This window comes from Convolutriloba macropyga, chromosome 14 (genome assembly GCF_964194025.1).
Source record: "Convolutriloba macropyga chromosome 14, txConMacr16.3, whole genome shotgun sequence".
Classification (NCBI taxonomy): domain Eukaryota; kingdom Metazoa; phylum Xenacoelomorpha; order Acoela; family Convolutidae; genus Convolutriloba; species Convolutriloba macropyga.
Genome location: NC_134481.1, coordinates 30,721,952 through 30,744,924, shown reverse-complemented (window position 1 = coordinate 30,744,924; position 22,973 = coordinate 30,721,952). Strand labels below are relative to the sequence as shown.

At 35.7% G+C, this 22,973-nt stretch overlaps 1 protein-coding gene across 1 annotated transcript; it reads right to left on the bottom strand.

Moving 5' to 3' along the window:
- Positions 1–15,211: 15,211 nt before the first annotated feature.
- On the bottom strand, positions 15,212–22,633 carry LOC142353337 (uncharacterized). The gene is made up of 3 exons (XM_075405570.1): positions 22,514–22,633; positions 18,715–18,947; positions 15,212–15,546 (listed from the first exon to the last, which is right to left on the bottom strand). The coding sequence occupies exons 2-3, from the start codon at positions 18,935–18,937 to the stop codon at positions 15,320–15,322; spliced, it is 450 nt and encodes a 149-aa protein (XP_075261685.1). The 5' UTR covers positions 18,938–18,947; positions 22,514–22,633; the 3' UTR covers positions 15,212–15,319.
- Positions 22,634–22,973: the final 340 nt, after the last annotated feature.

Sequence of the window (22,973 nt, the reverse complement as noted above, 5' to 3'; positions counted from 1 at the left end):
CTTGTACCAATTTTAAACCAGTCTGTTTTCATTTACACGTTCAGTCATTGATAAGTCCCAATTATGATCAATTGAGGCTGATCGAAGTAATATTGTGTTTTCTGATTGAACCGCGTTCTTTATGGCTCCGACAAAGCGTTTTCTTTTGTTTTTCATGTATTCTTGAGTTTTAACAGAATTTGTTGTTTTTTTTGGTATAACGACTCAGTGTTTTCAGCCAAAAACTATTTTGCATCTTTAAATCTTTTGGTGAAACTATCTAAGGCTTTCAGTTGGTACTTAATGTTTTTTTCGCTTACATTTATTGAAAATCATCCAAAATTCAGCACTATTTTTTGATGAACGGATTTTATTGTCGAATTAGCCGTTTTTGTAACCTTTGGAACAATTAATTGCTTTAATGGGCAAGCAGCAGTAGCAAGGCTGATTTTGGTATAATTACGAAATATTGCAATTCAAAAATTAATCTTAGTCTAATGGGGCACTGTCCATTTTCTGAAGAAAAATGATACGTATTCACCATTTATCATATAAATTATAGACCACTACGGTTCAAAATTCCAACCTTTGTTTAAAATTGAGAGCAAATGAAAGCAATTTTTTGTTTTGGGCACTGTTTTTGCGTAAAGTTATTTTTTAAGTTTCAAATTTGCCTGCATCGTTGTTATTTTGTAGTTTTTTTTTACTTGATCTCAGTAAGGACAAGCTCAAATAGCCTCAAAAATGCTGTAAAAACAAATCTATTTAATAATTCTTAGTTGAAAGTTTATGGATCCTCTCCTCACGATTTAGAAAATTTCTTTCCATTAAAAGCTTTTGGTTTTTTGTAGTTTGCCACATTTCTTCTTAATTCTGTCACCTTATAGCGTAATCTTGGCAGCGAAAGTGATCACATCCTGTTTTAACCAATTTTGCCAAAAATGTGCAATTATAATAAAAGGTAGTCTGATTTGTTGTTTTATTTGCACGCAAAGGTAAAAAACGGTTGTTGAATTGCTTGAACCAATTGCTTTGGCCAAAACGGGCAAAGTTTTTCAAAACTCAACATCAATTTTCAGTTTTCACCTTCAGTTAGTAAGAAAGCGCTCTGCAACTAAAATTTGGCGTCGTTTCCCAAAATTAATCCAATATTTAACAAAATTGCACTAGTTGTTTGCAATATTATACTACTACTTTTCAAATCATCTTTGTAAAAAGACTTTTCAACCTATTTTTTGTTGAAAAGTTATTTATTTTTCATTTCAACTATTTTGTGTCTGTTTGTTTTTCTACAGCTTTTGTATTTGCTCTAACTTGAGTAAAAAAACTATTCAATTTATCTGCAAAAAAGTGCTGTTGAAGTAATATAGCTCATTAGTGATTAAAACCAGCTAAACTCAAAGGCTTTAATTATAAAATTGCATCCTCGCTTCTAAAAGGTCAATCCAGGCTGAGAAAGACTATGCTTTAAAAATAATTTACTAGGTGCCTTATATTGAAAACAGGAGGAGGGGTTTGATTGCGAATTAAAAAGTATTTCTTTAAATACAATCGCCGTAAATTGATTGACTCTGGATTCTTCAGTCTGATATCCTGACTCTAGAGCTAAAATTTGCTGCTTTAATTTACCACGCTGTTTCTCATTAAGCCAGAAATTTTTTTGTTTGCGAATATTTTCAGATAATCATTATGTGAATTTAAAAGCAAAAATTCACTGTTTTTTTATGAAGTATATAAATGAACCGAGAGTTGAAACATCACAAAAAGCAGAAGAAATTTGCAAAACTGTATTTCTAGTTTATTGCAGGAGCTTTGGAATAAAATTCACATTTTTGTTTGAAATTGGCAAGCTTTGAAATAAAACTGGCATTTTTTTTTGAAAATTGGCAAGCTTTGGAAAAAACTGGCCTTTTTTGAAACCTGCATAATAACTTTTTAAGGTCATCCTCTTAAAAGTAATGACTTTGTTCATAACAGCTGAAAACAAAAAAGCTAACATAAGCATGTTGCTCTTGATTCTATTCAATGACTAAATTAAAAACTGTACTTCCCTTTTTGATGGCTTAAAACAATGCAAAACAGACTGTTTAAAAGAAATAGGTGGATGTGAAAATTTAAGGCAGTGGTTCCGCGCAAGTTTTTCCAGTTTTTTTAAAAGCAGTGAATTATAAAGTAGTTGGGTTGTTGTTTTCTTGAAAAACTTTTAATATCATAGCCTGAATTTTACAGAAAACTTGTTGATGAAAAAGCAAATAGCAAATGTTTCGACGCAGTCACAACAAAAGATACCACAATGATAGACTAAATTTCATCAGGTATTTCGATATCAAAATTCACGAAAATTTATCCGAAATTTAAAAGAAAATCAAAAGACTCTCGAAAAATTACACACAAATCACGTAGAAAACACTTGAGCCTTTCGAATCACCTATAGTTCGAGGAAAAATTACTTGCCAAATACCTTGAATTTTTAGTTACACTCTCCCAAAAACTTACCTCAAAAATTTCAATGGCAAATGTGAGTCTGAAGTGTCCCTAAGCAGCCTGAATTCTGCCGGAAATTGACATCAGGAATTCTGTCAATTTAAAAAGAAACCGGATATCGGAAAAAAGCATAAAAATGTTATTTGATTGTATGTATATATATTTTCACTATTCGCTGCTATATTGACGCAGTAGTGAAATTGGGGGATATTCTGCACCTAGTCGGAAATATGTTTCTAACTATCACGTACGGCATACTCTTTCGCATTTTTGTTCCAACCAACTTTAGTTTTATATACTTTACCGTGGAGAGATTTGAATTGAATCAGTCGAAGCTTGTCATGCGTAGCATATCATATTAAAAAGATTTTTTCGAGTTTTTTTTTATCCCATCGATTTCGAATAATTAAAATGCTATAAACATTTTGCTCATTTTTTGTAATTTGGGCCAATCTTTTAATCAATTTTGCCGAAAATGAACAATTATTATAAACGATAATCTGGTTTGTTGTTTTATTTGCACGTAAATACAAAAAACAGTTGTTGAATTGCTTGAACCAACTCTTTTTGTTAAAACGGGCTAGGTTATTTAACTAAAAGTTTTGCGTCCTCTCCCTTAATTAAACCAATATTTAAGAAAATTGCAGCAATTGTTCTTAATATATTAAAACATTCGTCTGCCAGAAACTTTGTTACGCATAAATTGAACCGACGCGCAGTGATAACAGAGCCTGTTTTCGTATCATTGTTGATTTTTGCAATGAAAAGAATTCGGAATAAATTTTGGCTCTATCTCCTTAAAATATGTTTTTTGCATTATTCTTGTACCAATTTTAAACCAGTCTGTTTTCATTTACACGTTCAGTCATTGATAAGTCCCAATTATGATCAATTGAGGCTGATCGAAGTAATATTGTGTTTTCTGATTGAACCGCGTTCTTTATGGCTCCGACAAAGCGTTTTCTTTTGTTTTTCATGTATTCTTGAGTTTTAACAGAATTTGTTGTTTTTTTGGTATAACGACTCAGTGTTTTCAGCCAAAAACTATTTTGCATCTTTAAATCTTTTGGTGAAACTATCTAAGGCTTTCAGTTGGTACTTAATGTTTTTTTTGCTTACATTTATTGAAAATCATCCAAAATTCAGCACTATTTTTTGATGAACGGATTTTATTGTCGAATTAGCCGTTTTTGTAACCTTTGGAACAATTAATTGCTTTAATGGGCAAGCAGCAGTAGCAAGGCTGATTTTGGTATAATTACGCAATATTGCAATTCAAAAATTAATCTTAGTCTAATGGGGCACTGTCCATTTTCTGAAGAAAAATGATACGTATTCACCATTTATCATATAAATTATAGACCACTACGGTTCAAAATTCCAACCTTTGTTTAAAATTGAGAGCAAATGAAAGCAATTTTTTGTTTTGGGCACTGTTTTTGCGTAAAGTTATTTTTTAAGTTTCAAATTTGCCTGCATCGTTGTTATTTTGTAGTTTTTTTTACTTGATCTCAGTAAGGACAAGCTCAAATAGCCTCAAAAATGCTGTAAAAACAAATCTATTTAATAATTCTTAGTTGAAAGTTTATGGATCCTCTCCTCACGATTTAGAAAATTTCTTTCCATTAAAAGCTTTTGGTTTTTTGTAGTTTGCCACATTTCTTCTTAATTCTGTCACCTTATAGCGTAATCTTGGCAGCGAAAGTGATCACATCCTGTTTTAACCAATTTTGCCAAAAATGTGCAATTATAATAAAAGGTAGTCTGATTTGTTGTTTTATTTGCACGCAAAGGTAAAAAACGGTTGTTGAATTGCTTGAACCAATTGCTTTGGCCAAAACGGGCAAAGTTTTTCAAAACTCAACATCAATTTTCAGTTTTCACCTTCAGTTAGTAAGAAAGCGCTCTGCAACTAAAATTTGGCGTCGTTTCCCAAAATTAATCCAATATTTAACAAAATTGCACTAGTTGTTTGCAATATTATAAAAAATTTTGTTTGCCAGTAACTTTATTACGCATAATTTAAACCGATAACGTTTTTTAGCAGCTGAGCAGCGATAACAAAGCCTGTTTTGGTCTCATTGTCGACTTTTGCGATGAAAAGGATTCCGATTGTAATTTGGTTCTATCTCTTTAAAGTGTTTTTTGCATTATTCTTGTCCCAGTTTTAGACCAGTTTGTGTTCCTTTACAGGTTCAGTCATTGAGTGGTCTCATATATGATCAATTGAAGCTGAACGCTTTTTCACATTGAAGCGCGTGTTTTATGGCATGGACAAAGTGATTTCTTAAATTTTTCATGTATTCTTCGATGTTAACAGAATTTTTTGTTTTTTTTTTGGTATGAGGACAGTGTTTTTATCCACATTTTTTTTGCTATCTTGGAACCTATTAGTGAAGCTATCTGAGGTTTTCAGTTGAGACTTAGTGTTTTTCTGATAACATATCTTGATAATCATTCAAAATTCTTCATTCTTTTTGATAAATGGATTTTTTTGTCGAACTAGTCTTTTCGGTAATTTTTGGAACGATTAGTTGTTTTAATGGGGAGGCAGCCACAGCAAGGCTATTTGTGGTATAATTTCGCAATATTCCATTACAGAAATTGTTCTCAGTGTAATATGGCGTTGTCCATTTTTTGAAAAAACATGGTTGGTTCTTTAAGTTTGCAACATTTCTCCTGTGCTCTCTATTTTTACATTAATGCCGAGTCGAGTATCATGTTCGTGGCGCTGAAATAAGTCGTATATAACATTTAACCTAGAGGCCTTGACAAAATTTTCTCTCAAATTCTAACTGACTTATAGATTTGTGCCCTTATTTGTTCTTTAAGAAGTTCTATGATAATCTGGATAAAAACAAGTCTCGTTGGTTTCCTATGGAGGTATACCTGAAGCAGTTTAATGGTTTCAGTTGATAGCTAATTGTTTTCAAGATTTAGAAATTAATTGTTTTCAAGAAGTATATACGCATTTTTCAACTTTGCTCTTTTTGTTTTTTATTGTCTACACGTTAGTTATGATCAATAAAGCCAGATTCTATATCTTCCCTACTAAAGTGCAAATTTGTTTAGCTCAATTTTGATCTTAGGCTGTTTTGATTTTGTTATTATTTTTTGTAATAGACAATAGATGGACACTAGAGTTTTGTCGTAATTATTGCTTTTTGTTTTTATTATTTTTTTTCGCATTATCTCCTGGGCTCTTTAATTACAAATAATATACTTGACCCTCTATTAGGCATTGTTTAGTTTGTTGAGTGGTTTGAGCTTGAAGTATTTTTTAAGTGGAAACACCAACTATTTTAGAACAATATACGAATTTTTGAAAGAATTCTATCTTTTCATCATTTGGTAGAAAATTATTTCAAAACTGTGGTTGAGAGAGGTCAGGACATTATGTGCGAACGCACATTACCGAGCTTCACTGTTGCTTATGTTCTTACATCTGCGTGCTTTATCTTACTTTCTCTGGTCATTTTTTCGATGGCTTAGCACAACAAGCAAAGTGAATTATTCATTTTTGAAGCATGGTTCCTACGTTTGGTTCTTCTTATTTATGATAATACCGGGAGCGAGAATGTTTGGATCATTTATAGGAATCTTTGACCCACGGACGAATGGAATTCGAACGGTTAAGTTTTATAAGTAGAGGAATTTGCGACGCGACGGTTTTTCTACTTCATACTACTTAATTTTTTACACTTTCGTTTTCATCCTTTCATCCCAATACGTGACATTCAGTTACGGAGATTATAGAGTTCATCTTCTTGTCGTGATTGTGGTTAACTAATACTTGCCATGTTTATGCGGACAGATTGTTTTCTTAAAAATTTTTTTCGAAAAGTATTTTTTTCCAATAAATTTGAACCTTTGGGGCAGGCCTTGAAATGAAATCATTAGGCCCGGTATTTTACAGATAATTAATATAAAATTTGAGGTAAAGAGTGGAGAAAACAGCAGGGCGCGCGTACATATCACAGAATGCGGTCAAAACCTTTAAGATTTTTTGTTGTCGTCGGCAAAAAAAAACCAATTTTCACCCCTTTCAGCACATCTCGCGCCAAAATTCATAATCAAGAAACCAGTAAGTGAAATCAACGCAAAAGTTTTACTTTTCCTAACCGGTTCTTAGCGTTGATACTAGAACCCGAAAACGATTTGAACTGCCAAAAAAAATTTTTCCTGAAATATAATTGAAAATTCTTCTATTTTTATATTCCTACGCTTCAGTGTTAGTTCTTGTTTTATCTGTTTTTTTTCAACATCTGTTTTATTTCTGAAATTCTGCATCTTAAAAAAATACAGATGTCGCAATGAAGACATTGTGTAAATCTTTTTTGTCTCTATTGATAAATTTAAAAATTATATTCCATGTAGTTCCTGTATTCATTGATCTGCTGATTGCAGAACTTTTGTTGAGAAGACTTTGCATACCGCAGATATTCGTCTTTGGACGCTCAATTTCTGAAAATTTACATTTCCCATATTTTTGTTTTTTGAAATTAAACCCGAAGCAGAATATGCCTGAAATAGGTTCAGAAACCAATCTTTGGAATCGAACTCATCTATGACTTGAAAAAAATGAACAAGGAACCAATGGCTTTATTGGCTTTGGTGGGGTAGAGATTGCTAGCTGAAATCTGGTAGTTATTTTGCAAGAGATATTAAGATTCTCGCAACATTTTTGTACGCTTATCATACCAGAGACTTGTAAGATTCTTGCAATGTCGTGAATGATGACCCCGGACCTTGCTCACAGTGAGTTTCAGCGCTGTAGCATTGACTTTCAATGGTAACCAGTACTGTACCAGACAAATAGCAGTATAAATACTTTTGCCAGTCTGCCCAGAGTCGATTAAGCAACATCCCAGTCTGCCCTTCTTCTTCACAGTCTCTTTTACATTCTTGGTCAACACTGCACAGAATGTTTCACATTTCTCTCATCATCAGACTGTACATACAAAGAACATAGCAAGTTTTGAAAATTTCGAATAGCTGATATCATGCTTAAACTTATTAATATGGCGATACCCTCAAAAGCTATTCTAGCTCAAACTATACCATATATTGGTGCATTTACATCTTTGCAGTGGAGTCGGAGGCGGAGGTCGGAGGCGGAGGTCGGAGGCGGAGGTCGGAGGCGGAGGTCGGAGGCGGAGGTCGGAGGCGGAGGTCGGAGGCGGAGGTCGGAGGCGGAGGTCGGAGGCGGAGGTCGGAGGCGGAGGTCGGAGGCGGAGGTCGGAGGTCGGAGGCGGATGTCGGAGGCGGAGGCGGAGGCGGAGGTCGATGTACGAGTCCGAAAGTTGTGGTGTAGTAGTGCTTGTGGCGGCGGTCGGAGGCGGAGGTCGGAGGCGGAGGCGGAGGTCGGAGGTCGGAGGCATATTTAGGCAAAATTCTTGCAAGATAAACGCCTTTGTTTGCTACAGTCGTACAAAACAACAGTTCTTTTCTGCAAGATCAGTTCAAGATAACCAACTAATCTTAAGTCTTTCGTTCGAAAACCAATGAACGAGTTGTGAACACAATCAACCAAACCACAGGAAAAAAGCTAAACCGAGGAAAACATGAGGAAAAAACATAAAAAAACCAAGATCAATCAGAAAACGTGAACTAACATATTTCAACAGTTACATAAACTTATGTTGAATAATAGTTTTTTAGAAATGTAGAAACAAACTATATTGTAGCAATTGATAATTGTAATTAGCAAATAACAATGCAGGCGGTGAAAATTTTATGAAAAGAAAAATGATTGGTATGGAATAGCAGCACTTATTTGATATCTTCTTTGATTAACCACTTGCAGCTTGTTATATCTTTTGTCACAGAATAAGTTAGGATTCGCGGTGCGAATGCGTTGTCTTACAAATTGAGTAGTATTTGCTAGTCGAATACACAATTACTTGTGTAGCGTGAATTATGTTTATTGGAAACGCGGCGCGGATCCACTGCTAAGACTAACTTAGGAATATGAAGAGCAAAAGCAGAGCAACTTGAATTCAGATTGATTATTGAGATTATGATTGTTAGTAATAAATCGATATGAACAAAATATGAAATAATTTAGTAGACTATCGGGAATATTAGTATAGGTGAATAAATAGAAGTCATAACTTTTAGTTTATAAAACACATGATATAATTATATATATAGAGGGTAAATAATTTAGTACACATAGAGGTTTCGATATATATTTAGGTATCCATATGTATCACATTTCCCTCGTGACAAAAAAAAATTTTAATGTATTTACAATTTTTTAATATCTGCACAAAACATGAAATTGAATGAGACAACATAAATGAACTTAAGATGTAGAAGTACTACTGATGTTAAATAATGGTGTAAATGTCAAGCAAGTACGCGTCATAATTTAAGCGTGTGAAATGAATACATTGTATTGAATTATTTAAGTGCACAAACAGAAATGAGTGGATTCGCAAGGCGAATACTGAAAGAATTAAAAGCTAACAAATGGAGATGAATTGTAATGAATTCAAAGTAAAATTAACATTATTTGTGGATTAGCAGAGCGGAAACAAGACTAAATAAATGAATGGAGTTTAAAATAGTTTTACTAAGTTTTTGAATTTAAATTTCATTTTCGGCATCCCACACCGACATTTCTCGTTCTTGCTCGTATTCGAAATATCGAACTCTGGGATCCGGTGGTGACACTTGTCCCAATTGTAAGTCAGGTCTGGGGGGTGACGGGATTCGAGATTGTTCTGCCATTTGTATGAGGGCTACCACTGAATCGGATTTCTTTGTTTGTTTCTTGTCTTTTTTAGTCTTACGCTTCTTTGGCTGAGTAGAACTTGTGGAGGCGAGAGAGCTTGTAGGGGAGATGTCGGCATCTGTGAAGCCGTAAAATTGAGGCCGATTGCGCTTGCGGCCTTTTGTTTGATCATCCTGTGTTTGTGCGGGAGGTACTTGTGGTGTAGGTGTAGGTGGGGCCGGTACAATTGATATAAGAGGCTGGTTTTGAGTTGAGGCATCTTCTTGTATATCAGCTGTGGGAACAGTAAAGCGTTTTTTAACTGGTTTATTTGGTTTGCGGACTGTTAATGCTCGCGAGACGTTTGAATTTACCGAGGATACTACTGATGTAGTATCACGTTGGCGATGTCTGATCTTGATTTCGCCCCTCTTTTGCTTCTTGAGATCATTACTGTGTTTCGCGATTTTGAACTCTGTAGTTTTTTCGTACGGGGCAGGGCGTCTTTGGGCGTATACCCACAAGTTGGTAGATCGTTCTGCTTTAGTCCCAAATTTTGCGAGGTCGCTATCTCGGACTTTCACTGGTGTTCTGCCGGGCTCGTTAATTATCGTCGTTGTTGGTGACGATTTGGTGACAAAGGAGCCAGGTTTCAGCACTTCGTACAAGCCCGCCAGTTGTCGTTTTGCTCTTTTCTTTTGCGGTAATTTGCGAGCCAGTTTGACGTTAAGGGACTGTTCGGTCCTGGGGATAGGGTCTGTGATTTGTGGGTGCGTTATAAAGCGGGACTCTTTAACGTCTGACTCTCGATAGCGTTGTCCTGCGTCTAGGGAGGCCTGGCACATCTTATTCTCTATCTCTGTGTCGCTTCTGTTGGCACTTATCCATCCATTTTCGTCAAGCAAAGCCTCCGGAGAAACTGTCTCAGCATCAATTCTGGAGATTAAGTCGGGGTAATCAATAGCAATCTGTTTTTTGATTGGGCAATATTCTTGATCTACCTGATTGATTGTTACTTGATTATTTGATTGATGTATTGAAATTCCAAGAGCTGGAAACAGATCTCTACCCAATAGAGAGCGATGTCCGTCCGCCACTACTTGAATTTCAATTGGATTCGCGTACCAATTGCTGCTTTGAATGGAAGTTTGGAGGATGCCCACCGTGTGAATAGGTTCATTTGAAAATGTTTTTAGTTGTTTAGGATTTGCTTCGCGTATCCATTTTGATTTTGGGTCATTGGAAATGATTGAGTTTGCCAAAGATTCATTGATTATTGTACACACGCTGCCCGAATCCACCAAAACCTTTGTTGATGTATTGCCGATAGTTACAGGGAGGTTGGTTGCGTCCACCGAAGTTGTAGAATCCGATGAAGATATGACTGCTACACAGTTGTCTTCATCTGAAGAATAGTTTGACTCCAGATCCGGATCAAAGTTGGCCGAAATTTGATTGACATCTTCATTTTGATCGTCTTTTTCTACATTATTGACTCGCGGTCTAGGTTTTGGGTACGAATTGGGATCTTTAGGTTTGCGACAAACCTTTGCGAAGTGGTTTTCAATACCGCAGTTATTACATCTTTTTCCCCGAGCGGGACATTTGTTGCGATGATCGGAGGTCCAGTTAGATCCACAGAAATGACAAGTTGTAGGCTTTTTTCGTGCGGTAGTATTCATATTGGAGAATGGGGTAGCATTTGCGATACGTGTCCGTTGTACTTGATTAACCGTTGACTGTGGTTCAGTTTTGTTTGCGTTCATTTTCAATTGATTGAGTGTACCCATCTCAATATTGATTGCTATTGCCAATGCCTTTTCGGGGTCTACTGTTTCCTTAAGAAGTTCCTTCTGAATGTCTTCATTTTGCATATTCGCGATAAAGACATCCCGGATGATAGTGTCCCCTTTATCTCCTAGGTCACAGTTTTCCGAAAGTTCTTTGAGGTGTCCATAGAATTTCTCAATAGGCTCTCCCTTTTGTTGTTTTCTTGTGAGGAAGAGGTATCTATCGAAGGTTATGTTATGGATTCGAATGAAAGTTGTATTTAGAACGTCCCAAAGGTCCTTCGTTGAGATTGTTTCAAGGTTAATGGTTAAATTTTTTGAGTTGAATACACGGCGCCCCTCCATGCCTAAGCTCAAGTACATCAGAGAGGATGCTTTTCGATCGCATAACTCCATGGTTTATCACCACAAAGTACGCCGATTGTCATGACACGTTGACATTGGTTTTTCCACGCTGTTTTTGCCTGCTCATTGCGGGTACGTCGGTCTCGTTCTGATTGTGCCGTCGGGTTGTCCACTGCATCCTCATATGCTGGTTCGGGAGGCAGGAGCACATGTTCAGGAGGGTCTAAACAAGAGGAGGTCCACTTCGATTCCTTCTCTAGCGAGGATTGCGAGCTTCAATTGTATTCTCCAAAACTCCCAGCGAATTGGGGGTTCTAATGTCGCCTTTTCCCAAAAGGGTTGAATTCCAAGTGGGGATTTGCCGCTGTCCTTTGTCGCTGACTGCGCCATGTTATATCTTTTGTCACAGAATAAGTTAGGATTCGCGGTGCGAATGCGTTGTCTTACAAATTGAGTAGTATTTGCTAGTCGAATACACAATTACTTGTGTAGCGTGAATTATGTTTATTGGAAACGCGGCGCGGATCCACTGCTAAGACTAACTTAGGAATATGAAGAGCAAAAGCAGAGCAACTTGAATTCAGATTGATTATTGAGGTTATGATTGTTAGTAATAAATCGATATGAACAAAATATGAAATAATTTAGTAGACTATCGGGAATATTAGTATAGGTGAATAAATAGAAGTCATAACTTTTAGTTTATAAAACACATGATATAATTATATATATGGAGGGTAAATAATTTAGTACACATAGAGGTTTCGATATATATTTAGGTATCCATATGTATCACACAGCTATATATCATATGAAAAGGATGAAACAAGATAGTTACGGCTTAGAAAAAGTGTTAGCAAATATTTTCAATTTTTCAAAAAACTGTATAAACATGGTGTCAAAAAAGCATCATATGCGTGGAAATTTGTTCCCAAGTAACAAACGATAATGTATTCCAGGTTAACCAGCTAACCATTTTGCAAAAGTTTTAAACTAACTCGCAGACATCGCTGTTAGTTATAATTTTTATCGCTGATAATTTTTATCTTTTAATAATTTTTCCCGATTTGCTGACAATTTTTACCACCCTTTTTCGGATTTTGTTAAATTATCAAAAGTTATTTCCTCTTATTTATTAAAAATTCGTTCTGGAATTTTCAAAAAGAGTTCTGTTGTTAATTGTTTTGCTGCTCATAATAATAGCAAAATTATTTTCCGAAATTGCATTTTTGTTTCCCGCTTACATACACGCACAGATTTTTAAGCAAAGCCCCACACGAGCCGTCTTGTTTTAAATACTATACGTTGGTTCTAGCCGACGTGAAGGTCTGCCGAGAAAAGGCAAGAGCTCAGTGGACATTTTGTCCAAAGATATTTCACCTTTAAAAAAACTGGTGTTAAAATGGGCGGAAGAATAGAACGGACATACGAATTTTAAAGATTGTCCTTCAGTTGCAGAAATAAAAACAGTTATCTAAGTGCTTAATTAAGCGATTGAGTAAATTTTTGATCCGTTTTTTTCAGAGAAGGATACAAAATTATCATCGCAAATCATCAGCTTTTGTTTGCTATCACGAAATGAAAATAATCGGTTGATGTTGCGGTGAACTTGAGCTCGATCAAAGTTTAAAAAGATTATTAAAAAATTTTATTTAGGGAATTCGAGTCAGCAATCCTGACATAAAACCTCTCACAAAATGACATGTAACACGTTAAATATTGTCACACATGTTTTACCGACACACATGAAATATTTGCTAATCAGCATAATCGTTCATTTGACCCCCCCCCCCCTATTCCGCCACATGGGTACATGGCTATATGTATTATGATAAAAGTTTGTCCAATTAATTGGAGGAAACGGTTCGAATGCTTCTTCTAATTCCTGAACGGACGCTGGCTCGTAGTTGAACATACGTTCTCGCTCACTATAACTCCACAGTAAAAACGTAACCATCGCTAATTAGGTACCTACGTTTTCTGTTGACCCGGTGGATCTATTTTTAGCCCCCTAAGCTTAATTGGAAGGGGAGGGGGCCAGAAACCTTTCAATATGAGTCCAATGTCCAATAAAACGGGTTTTATCTATTCGGATTTGTCGGGCTTTCTCACGACCGATATTTCAATATTGCACTTGCAAGCATGTGTAGAAACGAGTAACACTATAGTCTAATTTAGTTCAAATTTCAAATATGCTTCAAAACTCGATATACGTGCTCTCATTTTTTACAAAGCGTGTTTTTTAAGGCTAGCTTGAAAGCTCGAGACAATCTTTTGTCACTCATTTCAACGCCATAGTTCCCTAAATTTGAAACTACAAAAAATTGATTCCCACGTAACCTTTTCATACGGCTACAGTATCTAATTGCCAAAATAAAAGAAAGACCTATTTGGTGATTAACTTCAGAAATTTCCGCTCTAAAACTATTAGTGGATTACGATGACAATACGCGGTTTTACAATTACTCACAAGAACAAATGAATTTTCGAATTTAGTATCAATTGATTACTAATTAAATTTGGGTATTAAAATTTCCACGTTTTGCGTGACTAATTCCGTCTCCGAAACTGGTATATGAGTTGTGAAATTTGAGGTTACGTTTTTGTCATTCGATTCAATAAAACGCAAAATTTATTGATATTTGCCTTTCGGATATTGACCACGTAATGTTACGCAGTCAGTCTCACGTTCTTATTTTTTAACATAGTGACGTGCTATATATCAACTTGCAAATAACAAAAAAACACTGGTGGACTGAAGCAGATTAGATTCGACAACGTTTACTAATTATTCCTAATTTGTAGATTTACGCTAAATGTTGGCTTAAATGCCTGAACTGAACTGCAAGTCAAGATCAGCACTGGGCACGTCAAATTGCAAGTCTGCAAGCATATATCAGTACTGTGCACGTCTAAAAACAAGTCTGCAAGTCTGACAAGTCTTTGCCAAGACTTGGATTACACTTGCAAGTTGATTCCCAAGTCAAAACCAACTTTTCAAAAAATTTCGAGTGAAAATTTCGAATTCCAAAAATTTTCGCAACGTGCCACGATTTTTGCATTTTCTCATATGCACTTTTTCGGGGCGGCTGACAACGGATACAAGCTGATAGCAAATGAGCCAGGGCGACCCGTGAAGATGACACAGGGCAACCAGAGGCCATGTGGGGCCGTTTTCAGGTGTTTCTGGGCCGTTTTCAGCAGTTTTTCAGCCTATTTTTGACCTTTTTGGGACCTATTTTTGGCCATTTCGGACGTGCTTTTTCGGCTATTTTTGACGTTTTTGGGACCTATTTAGGACGTTTCTTCGGCCATTTCTGACGTTTTTTCGGCTATATTTGATTTTTTGGGACCAATTTTTGACGTTTTCTCGGCTATTTTTGACGTGTTTTAGACGTGCCAAGTCTTGGCTAAGACTTGCATTGAGACTTGCACGTCTAGGTCAAGACTTGCATTTAGACTTGCACGTCTAGGCCAAGACTTGCATTTATACTGACGAGTGTAAAAAGTGACTTGATCATAGCTCTGAATCAGTACTGATAAAAGACTTGCGATTTGACGTGCATAGTACTGATGTTGACTTGCCGTTCAGTCCGGGTGGGCATAAATTGAGCCGCAATTTGCGCAAGAGCAACCGCAGCGAAAAGAATATCACTAAAAACAACAAAAGATTACAAATTTATTTTGAATAACTGTTTCTGCGCCTGTAATATGACGTTTGGGATCTTTTGCGTTCGTGCCCCCCCCAGCTTAGTGGGCGCATATGCTTTGCGCCCCCAAGACGCACGTGCGATAATTTTACATAATGATTCACTGTGCAATGACACGTGCTCTGTAATTGGGGGTGCATAACGTACTGGGGGGGGGGGGCACAAACGGTAAAGATCCGAATTTTGCTTTCCTGTCTTATACGAATGATGTAATGCATGTTTATGCTCACAACCCCCCCCCCATTCCACTGGGTTAAGGACAAGAAACAGTTTCCTTTATTTTAAGCAGTTGTTTATCGTGTCGCTAAAAAGTAATAGGCGAAACAAACAGAAAAAGCAGTGTAGTAAATAAATACAACAGTATAGTCAATGAATGTGTACAAAGATATGTTCACAATATCCGGATCCTTTTCTCTTCTATAAGAGGTACGGTAGTCGTATCCCTCGTAGGAGCACAGGGTGATGTTATTCGGGTCACAGTTACCCTCGAAGAAGAGAGTGAAATTGTCAATCATGTAGTCTAAAAAACAGTTTATAGTTTAGTCGAATAAAATATTATGCATTAAAAGAACATGATTTTGTAATGTGCTAATATGCGTGAAATTGAGAATAAGAGAATAAAATTATTTACTAAACTGGTTGATTTCCAAACTGAGCTTTCCGACTTTCATCTCCCCGGGTCGAGGTGTCACCGTCATTTAACGCAAAATTATGTAAGATTATGTATGCGGAAAATTATGTTTGCGGAAAATTTTGTAAGATAGGCGGTGAATGCGGTGAAATTACATAAATCAGTCGTGAATGCGGTGAAAAAACCTTTATCGCCTGGTACCGGTGAAATCACATAATTTCACCGCTGAACTTGGCGGTGAAATTACATTAATTCACCACTTAACTTTGTGGTGAACTTACATAAATTCACCGCTTAGAAAAAAGTGTTAAAACTGTGTAAGCACAGCAGTGAATCAGGCGAAATTACATAAGCTCACCGCTTAACTTAGTAGTGAAATTACATAAACTCACCGCTTGGAAAAAAGTGTTAAATTTGTGTGAGATCAGCACTGAATGGTATGAAATAACACAAAGTCACCACTTCACTTAGTGGTGAACCTGGATCGACCAACAAAAACTTTTCTTGGCAACCATATCCAAGCCATATATGGAGTTTATGGTAACTTGGCAACCAATAAAGCTGACCATGGAAAAAAATGAATATCTAAATAACATAAATTCACCGCTTACAAAACGCTTCGAATTGTCTTTTGTTCCACGAAGTTGAGATACATTTATTAAAAAACGCACGGAAAATTTACCCAGGAATAATTATACATCTTTTTGAAAGTTTTTTTTTAAGCGGTGAATTTATGTAATTTCGCCACTAGAGTAAGCGGTGAACTTACAAAAAAATCACCACATTTCACCGCTTAAATTTGTCTTTCCACCGCTAATCTTACAAAAGTACAACGCGTATGTTTTACAAAAAGTAGAGTGAATTTGATTTAAATTCAAAACCAATATGCTAGATTTGAGTGAGAATTAGCGCAGTAGAAGAAGAGGTGAGAGGTTCGAATCAGTGCAAAGACGGTAACTAGTAGTAAGCGGTAAAATGTTGTGCATTTTTGTAAGTTCACCGCTTACTCTAGCGATTAATTTACATAATTTCACCGCACTCACCGCATTCCACCGCAAAACTATGTACAACATTTGTGGTGAAAAAAACAACTTTTCACCTCTTATCTTACAAATTTTTACAATTTTTTGTCGACCCGTGTGGGAATTTCAAACTTACTTAGGCGATGGCTGCTCAGCTTGAGATGCCATCCACAAGTGGCCTCTAGTCAGACCGTGCCAACGAAAATAACCTCTGATCTAACCATCCCAGACCAAAGAGTCCACTGATCAGACTGAAATGCCCTCGAAACAACATACGCTCGGAGTGCGCTTGAAGTGACCACTGATCAAACTATCCACAGATCGATGTAACCTCTGATTATATTATTTTGCGCCTGAACCAAATAACCGTGGTCGTTGGAATTTGGTCTGATCGGAGGTCACTTCCGTCTGGCACCTCAACCTGGATGATCATCAAAATATCACGTTTCGTGGGTTTTAACTCAGCAAAACACCCAAAATTGGGTTTCAGTTGAAAAGATGTCATACCCAGAACCAAAGAGAATCTTGCCAAAAACTCAAAAAAATATATTCTGCTTGCACTTTTCTAACCCGATCCCTAATGATTCGATTTTTCATGTTAACATGGGAAAGGTTACGCCTTGCATGATTCTTGCAAGAGACCTGCAAGAATTGATTATATCTATCACTAATGATTTTTCGATTGAAGATTTTCTGATTGTTAGAAGTTTAGCTGAGTAGGTAATTTGCCAAGAAAAAGAGCGAGGACTACACAAATGTCCATAATTTTTTCCACTTTTCGTAATATTTTTCCAGGTGTTCTAAAAATAACCTTATATGAAATATTTCAAAGCAGGGCTTTCAGCATAAACCAATATTCACACTTTCCTATATTTTATAAAAAATGTTTCTTCACCATTAACCAACAACCATTAAAATTTCAATTCTCTAGCCTCTAAAGCTTCAAACTTCAGAAGCCTTTTTTATTCACCAACAACAATGCCCGGGTTTGATTACATAATATAGTTTTAGGAAATTGGTAGAAAAATAGTTTTCAAAAAAATTGTTCATTCTGTTTGAGATCCCTTAGGGATAAGTGGTTTCAAAAAAGGTAAAAACATGCGTTAAAAATGTTCCCAGATATATTTCTTTGCTCTATTAGCTCTATTGGGCTGAAAATTGCACTTGAAGTGTTCTAGACGAAATATGCAATTTTTTTTAGATGTTATTCGTAATAACTTTAATTGACAGACAAAAATGACCCGACACTCGAAATTTTGATGTTAAAGCATGCAAAAACAAAAAAACAAAAAAGGAAACAATCGATTGAAGAAAGACTTTCCAGATTTTTTGAAGTAATTTAAAAAAACAAAGTAATGTGTTTGCTTTTATCAGTCAGCTAAGTTAGGTAGAGGTCATCATAACGCTTTTCTTTACATCGAGAAGATTTTTAACTAGATAAAAATATGACAAAGAGGTTTTTGAATGAAAACTTTTTGGTAAAAAGACAGCTCAGTGCCCAGTCCAGAGAAACACTGGGTTGTATCTCTTTTAAGGTTGTATCTCTTTTTGGAAATCAAAATGAAATCTAGATGTGCTCTTATAACAAGAGAATTGACTAGATAAATGTTTTAAACATAATTTTGGCGGCCATCCGCCATGAGAGGAAGGACATAAAAATTCTGAGTTGTTTTTTTTTGAAACTGTTGGCGCCACTCTTGATCAGAAGCATGAGTCATCAGACTAATAGAAATGAAATCAAAAACTTGAAATTTTTCCAAAACTCGAAAAAGGCCAAAGTCGAAAAAAATTGCTGGTTAGAACCGTTATTATTAGGTTATTATTATTGTTATTATTATTATTATTATTATTATTACTATTATTATTATTATTATTATTATTATTATTATTATTACTATTATTATTATTATTATTATTATTATTATTATTATTATTATTATTATTATTATTATTATTATTATTATTATTATTATTATTATTATTATTATTATTATTATTATTGATAATATTATTATTATAAATTATAACCACAAACCGAAGATTCCATATATATTCAAATTGTTAGGGACAACCAGTTGGTGCTGTGGATCACTAATGTAAGGGAAAGATCCGTCAATTCGCTGTGTGGGTAGAGATTTCAGGTTCGATATTATGTTGTTCAAACAAGCGGCGCCTTTTTTGTGAGCCCCATCGCCAGTGACGTCACTGAAGTTCACAATGCAATAGATCAGTACGAGTAATGAGAATACAGCGTTCATTCTTTTGTGGCTGAAATGAAAAAGGTGTTCTATATCAATTAAAAGGGTTTACATGTCGAGCCCGCACCCCATACCAAGTTGGGCAGGATAAACCCGCACCCAAGCCTTGACACCCAGATAAGATAGGTCCGTTGCACCGCACTGATTACACAGTGAATTTTACTACAAGTTTTTGAGGACTTACGTTGTAAAAATAGCAACATTTTCGTTTTTGAGGTCACGCAGAATTCCAAAAAATTGAGTAAAAGTAAAAACTTTGCTATCGGTAGGAGTGCTGGCTCGACATGCCAGGGTCGAAAAAAAAATTGGAAAAATAAGTAAGATAAGCGGTGAAAAGTTGGCTTTTTTCACCAAAAATTTCGTACATAATTACGCTTTGAACTTTTTGTAAGATAAGCGGTGAAACTACAAATTTTAGCGGTGAAATGTGGTGAATGCGGTGAAAAGTTCGCCGCTTACTCTGGTGGTGAAATATCATAAATTCACCGCTTAAAAAAGTTTTAAAAAGATGCATGGTTATTCGTGGGTAAATTTTCCTTTTTGTCTTTCAATAAATGTATCTTAACTTTGTTGAACAAAACACAAATCGAAGCGTTTTCTAAGCGGTGAATTTGTGTAATTTCATCGCATTCACTGTTGATCTAACACAATTTTAACACTTTTTCTTAGCGATGACTTTATGTAATTTCGTCGCATTCACCGATTATATAACATAAATTGTACAGTTTTTTTCAAAGCGGTGAATTTATGTAATTTCACCACTAAATTTAGCGGTGAAAATATGTAATTTCACCGCTACGAGGCGATAAGGGTTTTTTCACCGCATTCACCGCCTGATTTATGTAATTTCACCGCATTCACCGCTTATCTTAGAAAATTTTCCGCTTTCACCGCTTATGTATTATAATTTTGCGTTGAATGGCGGTGACGCCTCGACCCGGGTGTAATTTTGAGTTTATTCGCATTTTCGTAATATTTCATTTCACCTAAAATTCTGGGCAGTTGTAATGGTGTCTGTAATTTATGTGTTAAACCCACAGGTTTGTGCAAGAGGTTCCCAAGTTAAAATTAATGGGAGGTGTCGTTTCCAATTTGTTGCATAAAATCTTCGCTGGACATATTTGTTCATAATTAATTGGATCAGTATTTCGTCAGGAATTTGAAAAAAAAGTTTCCTGTTGTTTCTGAAGTAGATTCAAACATTATAGCACCTTAATTTGGAACCACAAGACCGCACATTGTTTTTCTGGCTTCATGAACAGTTTTCAGAATGAATAAAAAATCAACATTGCAACACCCAATAATAGCGCAGGTTTTAGGCAAAAACATAGCAAAAGCTCTTCAATCTTTCCCGAAATTCTTTTTTTGTGCAGTTGGCTGACAAAGCTGACAGGAAAGTTTTTGAGTGCAGTATGTTGTCTTTGGAAAATATTGCTTTATTTTTTTATTATGAGCATGTTATTTGCAACACTTGAAGGCAGTTCTTATATCTAGAAAAAAACTATGAACTACAAAGTTCTGTTTGATTGATCATTTTGGGCGGGAAATCTAAGGGTGCCTACTTAAATATTTAGGGTTCTGCTTAAACACAAGGCTTTGTTATTTTTTGTGCAAGAACAAAAGTTATAAGAATTTACACAAGTGCTAAAACAGTGCGGTTCTCTAAGAAATCCTCACTTTACCATTGCTAATGCAAGTCTTACAAGAAATAAGTTTTGCCTCATTTTCTTACTTAATTAATTTATAACAGTGCATCTTTAGTCAAATGATAAGTTTTTTTACTGGTCCATTGGTTTGGATAGATAAAATAAATCGTGTGCTATCCAATTAGATGCACAATATATTTGCATTGCAAATACTTGTCAATTTTTCAACTGACCACAGATTTGCTAAAACGCCAAAATGTCGATATAATTGATATGTCTAACACGTAACATTTTATGTGCATGCCTAAAGAAGTGCTGACCCATCTTGTAGCATTGTATTGTTGGTATGATGGTCAGAATTGGAAAAAAATGCAATTCTTTTTGACCAGTATTTGTTTGAAGTTACCACCGGACGGTGCTCCAATGGTGCACAGTCAATATCAGTACAGCATAGGTGTAAATACTTATTAGTTCTTCAGCATTGGCAAAATATGAATACAAGTCAAACAAGTCTTTCAAGTGCTGTCAACACTTGATCAACACTTGCCAGCTGCTCATCAAGTATAAAACCCCTTTTCGGAAAATTTCCAACGAAAATATGTCAATTTATAATTCTTTATCCCACCTCGCTGGGATATAAAGATAAGCAACACAAAGAGGATCAAGACAACGAAATTGCAGCCTGTTGTTGTCAAGGTCCGTATTTAGGCGTTTCAGTCGTTTTCGATTGCAATTCGGTTTTCAGTCCCGAAAAAAAAAGATTTTTTTTGTTAACAGATTGAGAATTTTATCTGGCATATCTGATCAAGGAAAAATAGTGGCAAAAGGGGCCAGGTTAGAATTTGTAAATTATCTCGGGAGACCTCTGCCCTTGTTTGTGACATCTTCGCACGTCAGTCTTAGCTAATTATGGTCTTTCTTTTTTCCTTTGTTGGCTAGCTCAGAAATGCACCGGCTCTACTCTTCAAAGAAGCTAAAAAGGACCATGCAAAAGCTAAGACATGTTTAGTTTACTGTTGTTAAATACGCACCCTTGCTCTGGTGATCCCCTTTCCTGGCCATATGAATCAAAAAGCTTGCAAGCAACTTGGTACCCGTATGTATTCACTTGCAAGATTGCTTCCAATTTGCTTACAAGTTTTTCAATTCGGTTATCACTAGGGCAGGTTCACTTATTCAAAAAATGACAACTTCATTGATCCAATATTTATACTGTTTTCTTAGCTTTTACCGACCATTGTGTACGATTTTATTTAGACTGATGTGAAAGGTAGGAAGTGACATGGTCAAAATCCAATGATCGACATGATCCAACAATGATATCGGACTGGCAATTAGAATTAATGGTTGCTTATATTAATTTAAACAAAACTTATTTACTCATGTATAAGAAAAATGAGGCAGATTAAAAATGGTTACCATCATATTATGAAGGTACCAAACTTTTACCCACTTGAACGGCATCTTAATGAGGTAAACTGTGATCCGGTTCCGGAAAAAAACTCGATAGAAGCAGAAATACTAAAAAAAGTTTTCAACTGAATTTACATCAAGCTTCATATCAAAAATACAGATTTATTTACTTTTAGATCATGTCACGTTGACTTCTTTTTTCAAATTATTTCCCCGACCATTCGTCTTAACGTTTCCCCAATTTTTTGGCGATATTCGGACGTTTTCTGAAATTTTTTAGAACGTTTCCGGTCGTCTTTAGAACGTCGTCAACTTTTAAGTCTTGTATTAGACGTGCAAGTCTATGTGTAAGTTTTAGCCAGTTTTTGGAATCTCTGCAGGTAAATTTGAAAAGTGACGTTTGTAGCTTAAGATCAAAACTGCCTTAGGACTTGCAATCGGACTCGAGCAGAACTGCTACAGATTTGGCGTTAGATCTGGGTTATTTCCGGGTAAATAATGGCTTTTGTCCACTAACCTGTTACGCTGACGTATACTCAAAGCTTCAGTCAAAGTTTCTCAAAGGGAATCTTTCAAAATCTGCTGACTTTACGAATTTCAAATTTGAACAGAAAACGCGCCAAAAACTGGATCATGGATAGATGACTTTAATGGTAGACTAGTTGGTCCCATAATGCTGATATAATCAGGAAGTTCAAAAAACTTAAAAACATTCATATTCAGCATCAATCACTATGGCCATTCGAAAGACATGCTTTTTACATTTAAACATCATTCCATCGTTTTTTTTCTATATATTTGACATTGGTTCATTTCAGCATTATGGGTCATGCTATAACTAGTCCCATAAAAATGCAACGCTAACGGAAACGTTAAAGATCAAAACTCAATTCTAAAACATGCAGATATCTGCATATTGAGGTTCAAATGCAAAACTCCCGAACCTTTGTTACGTAGTAAATGGACGAATTTTAGCC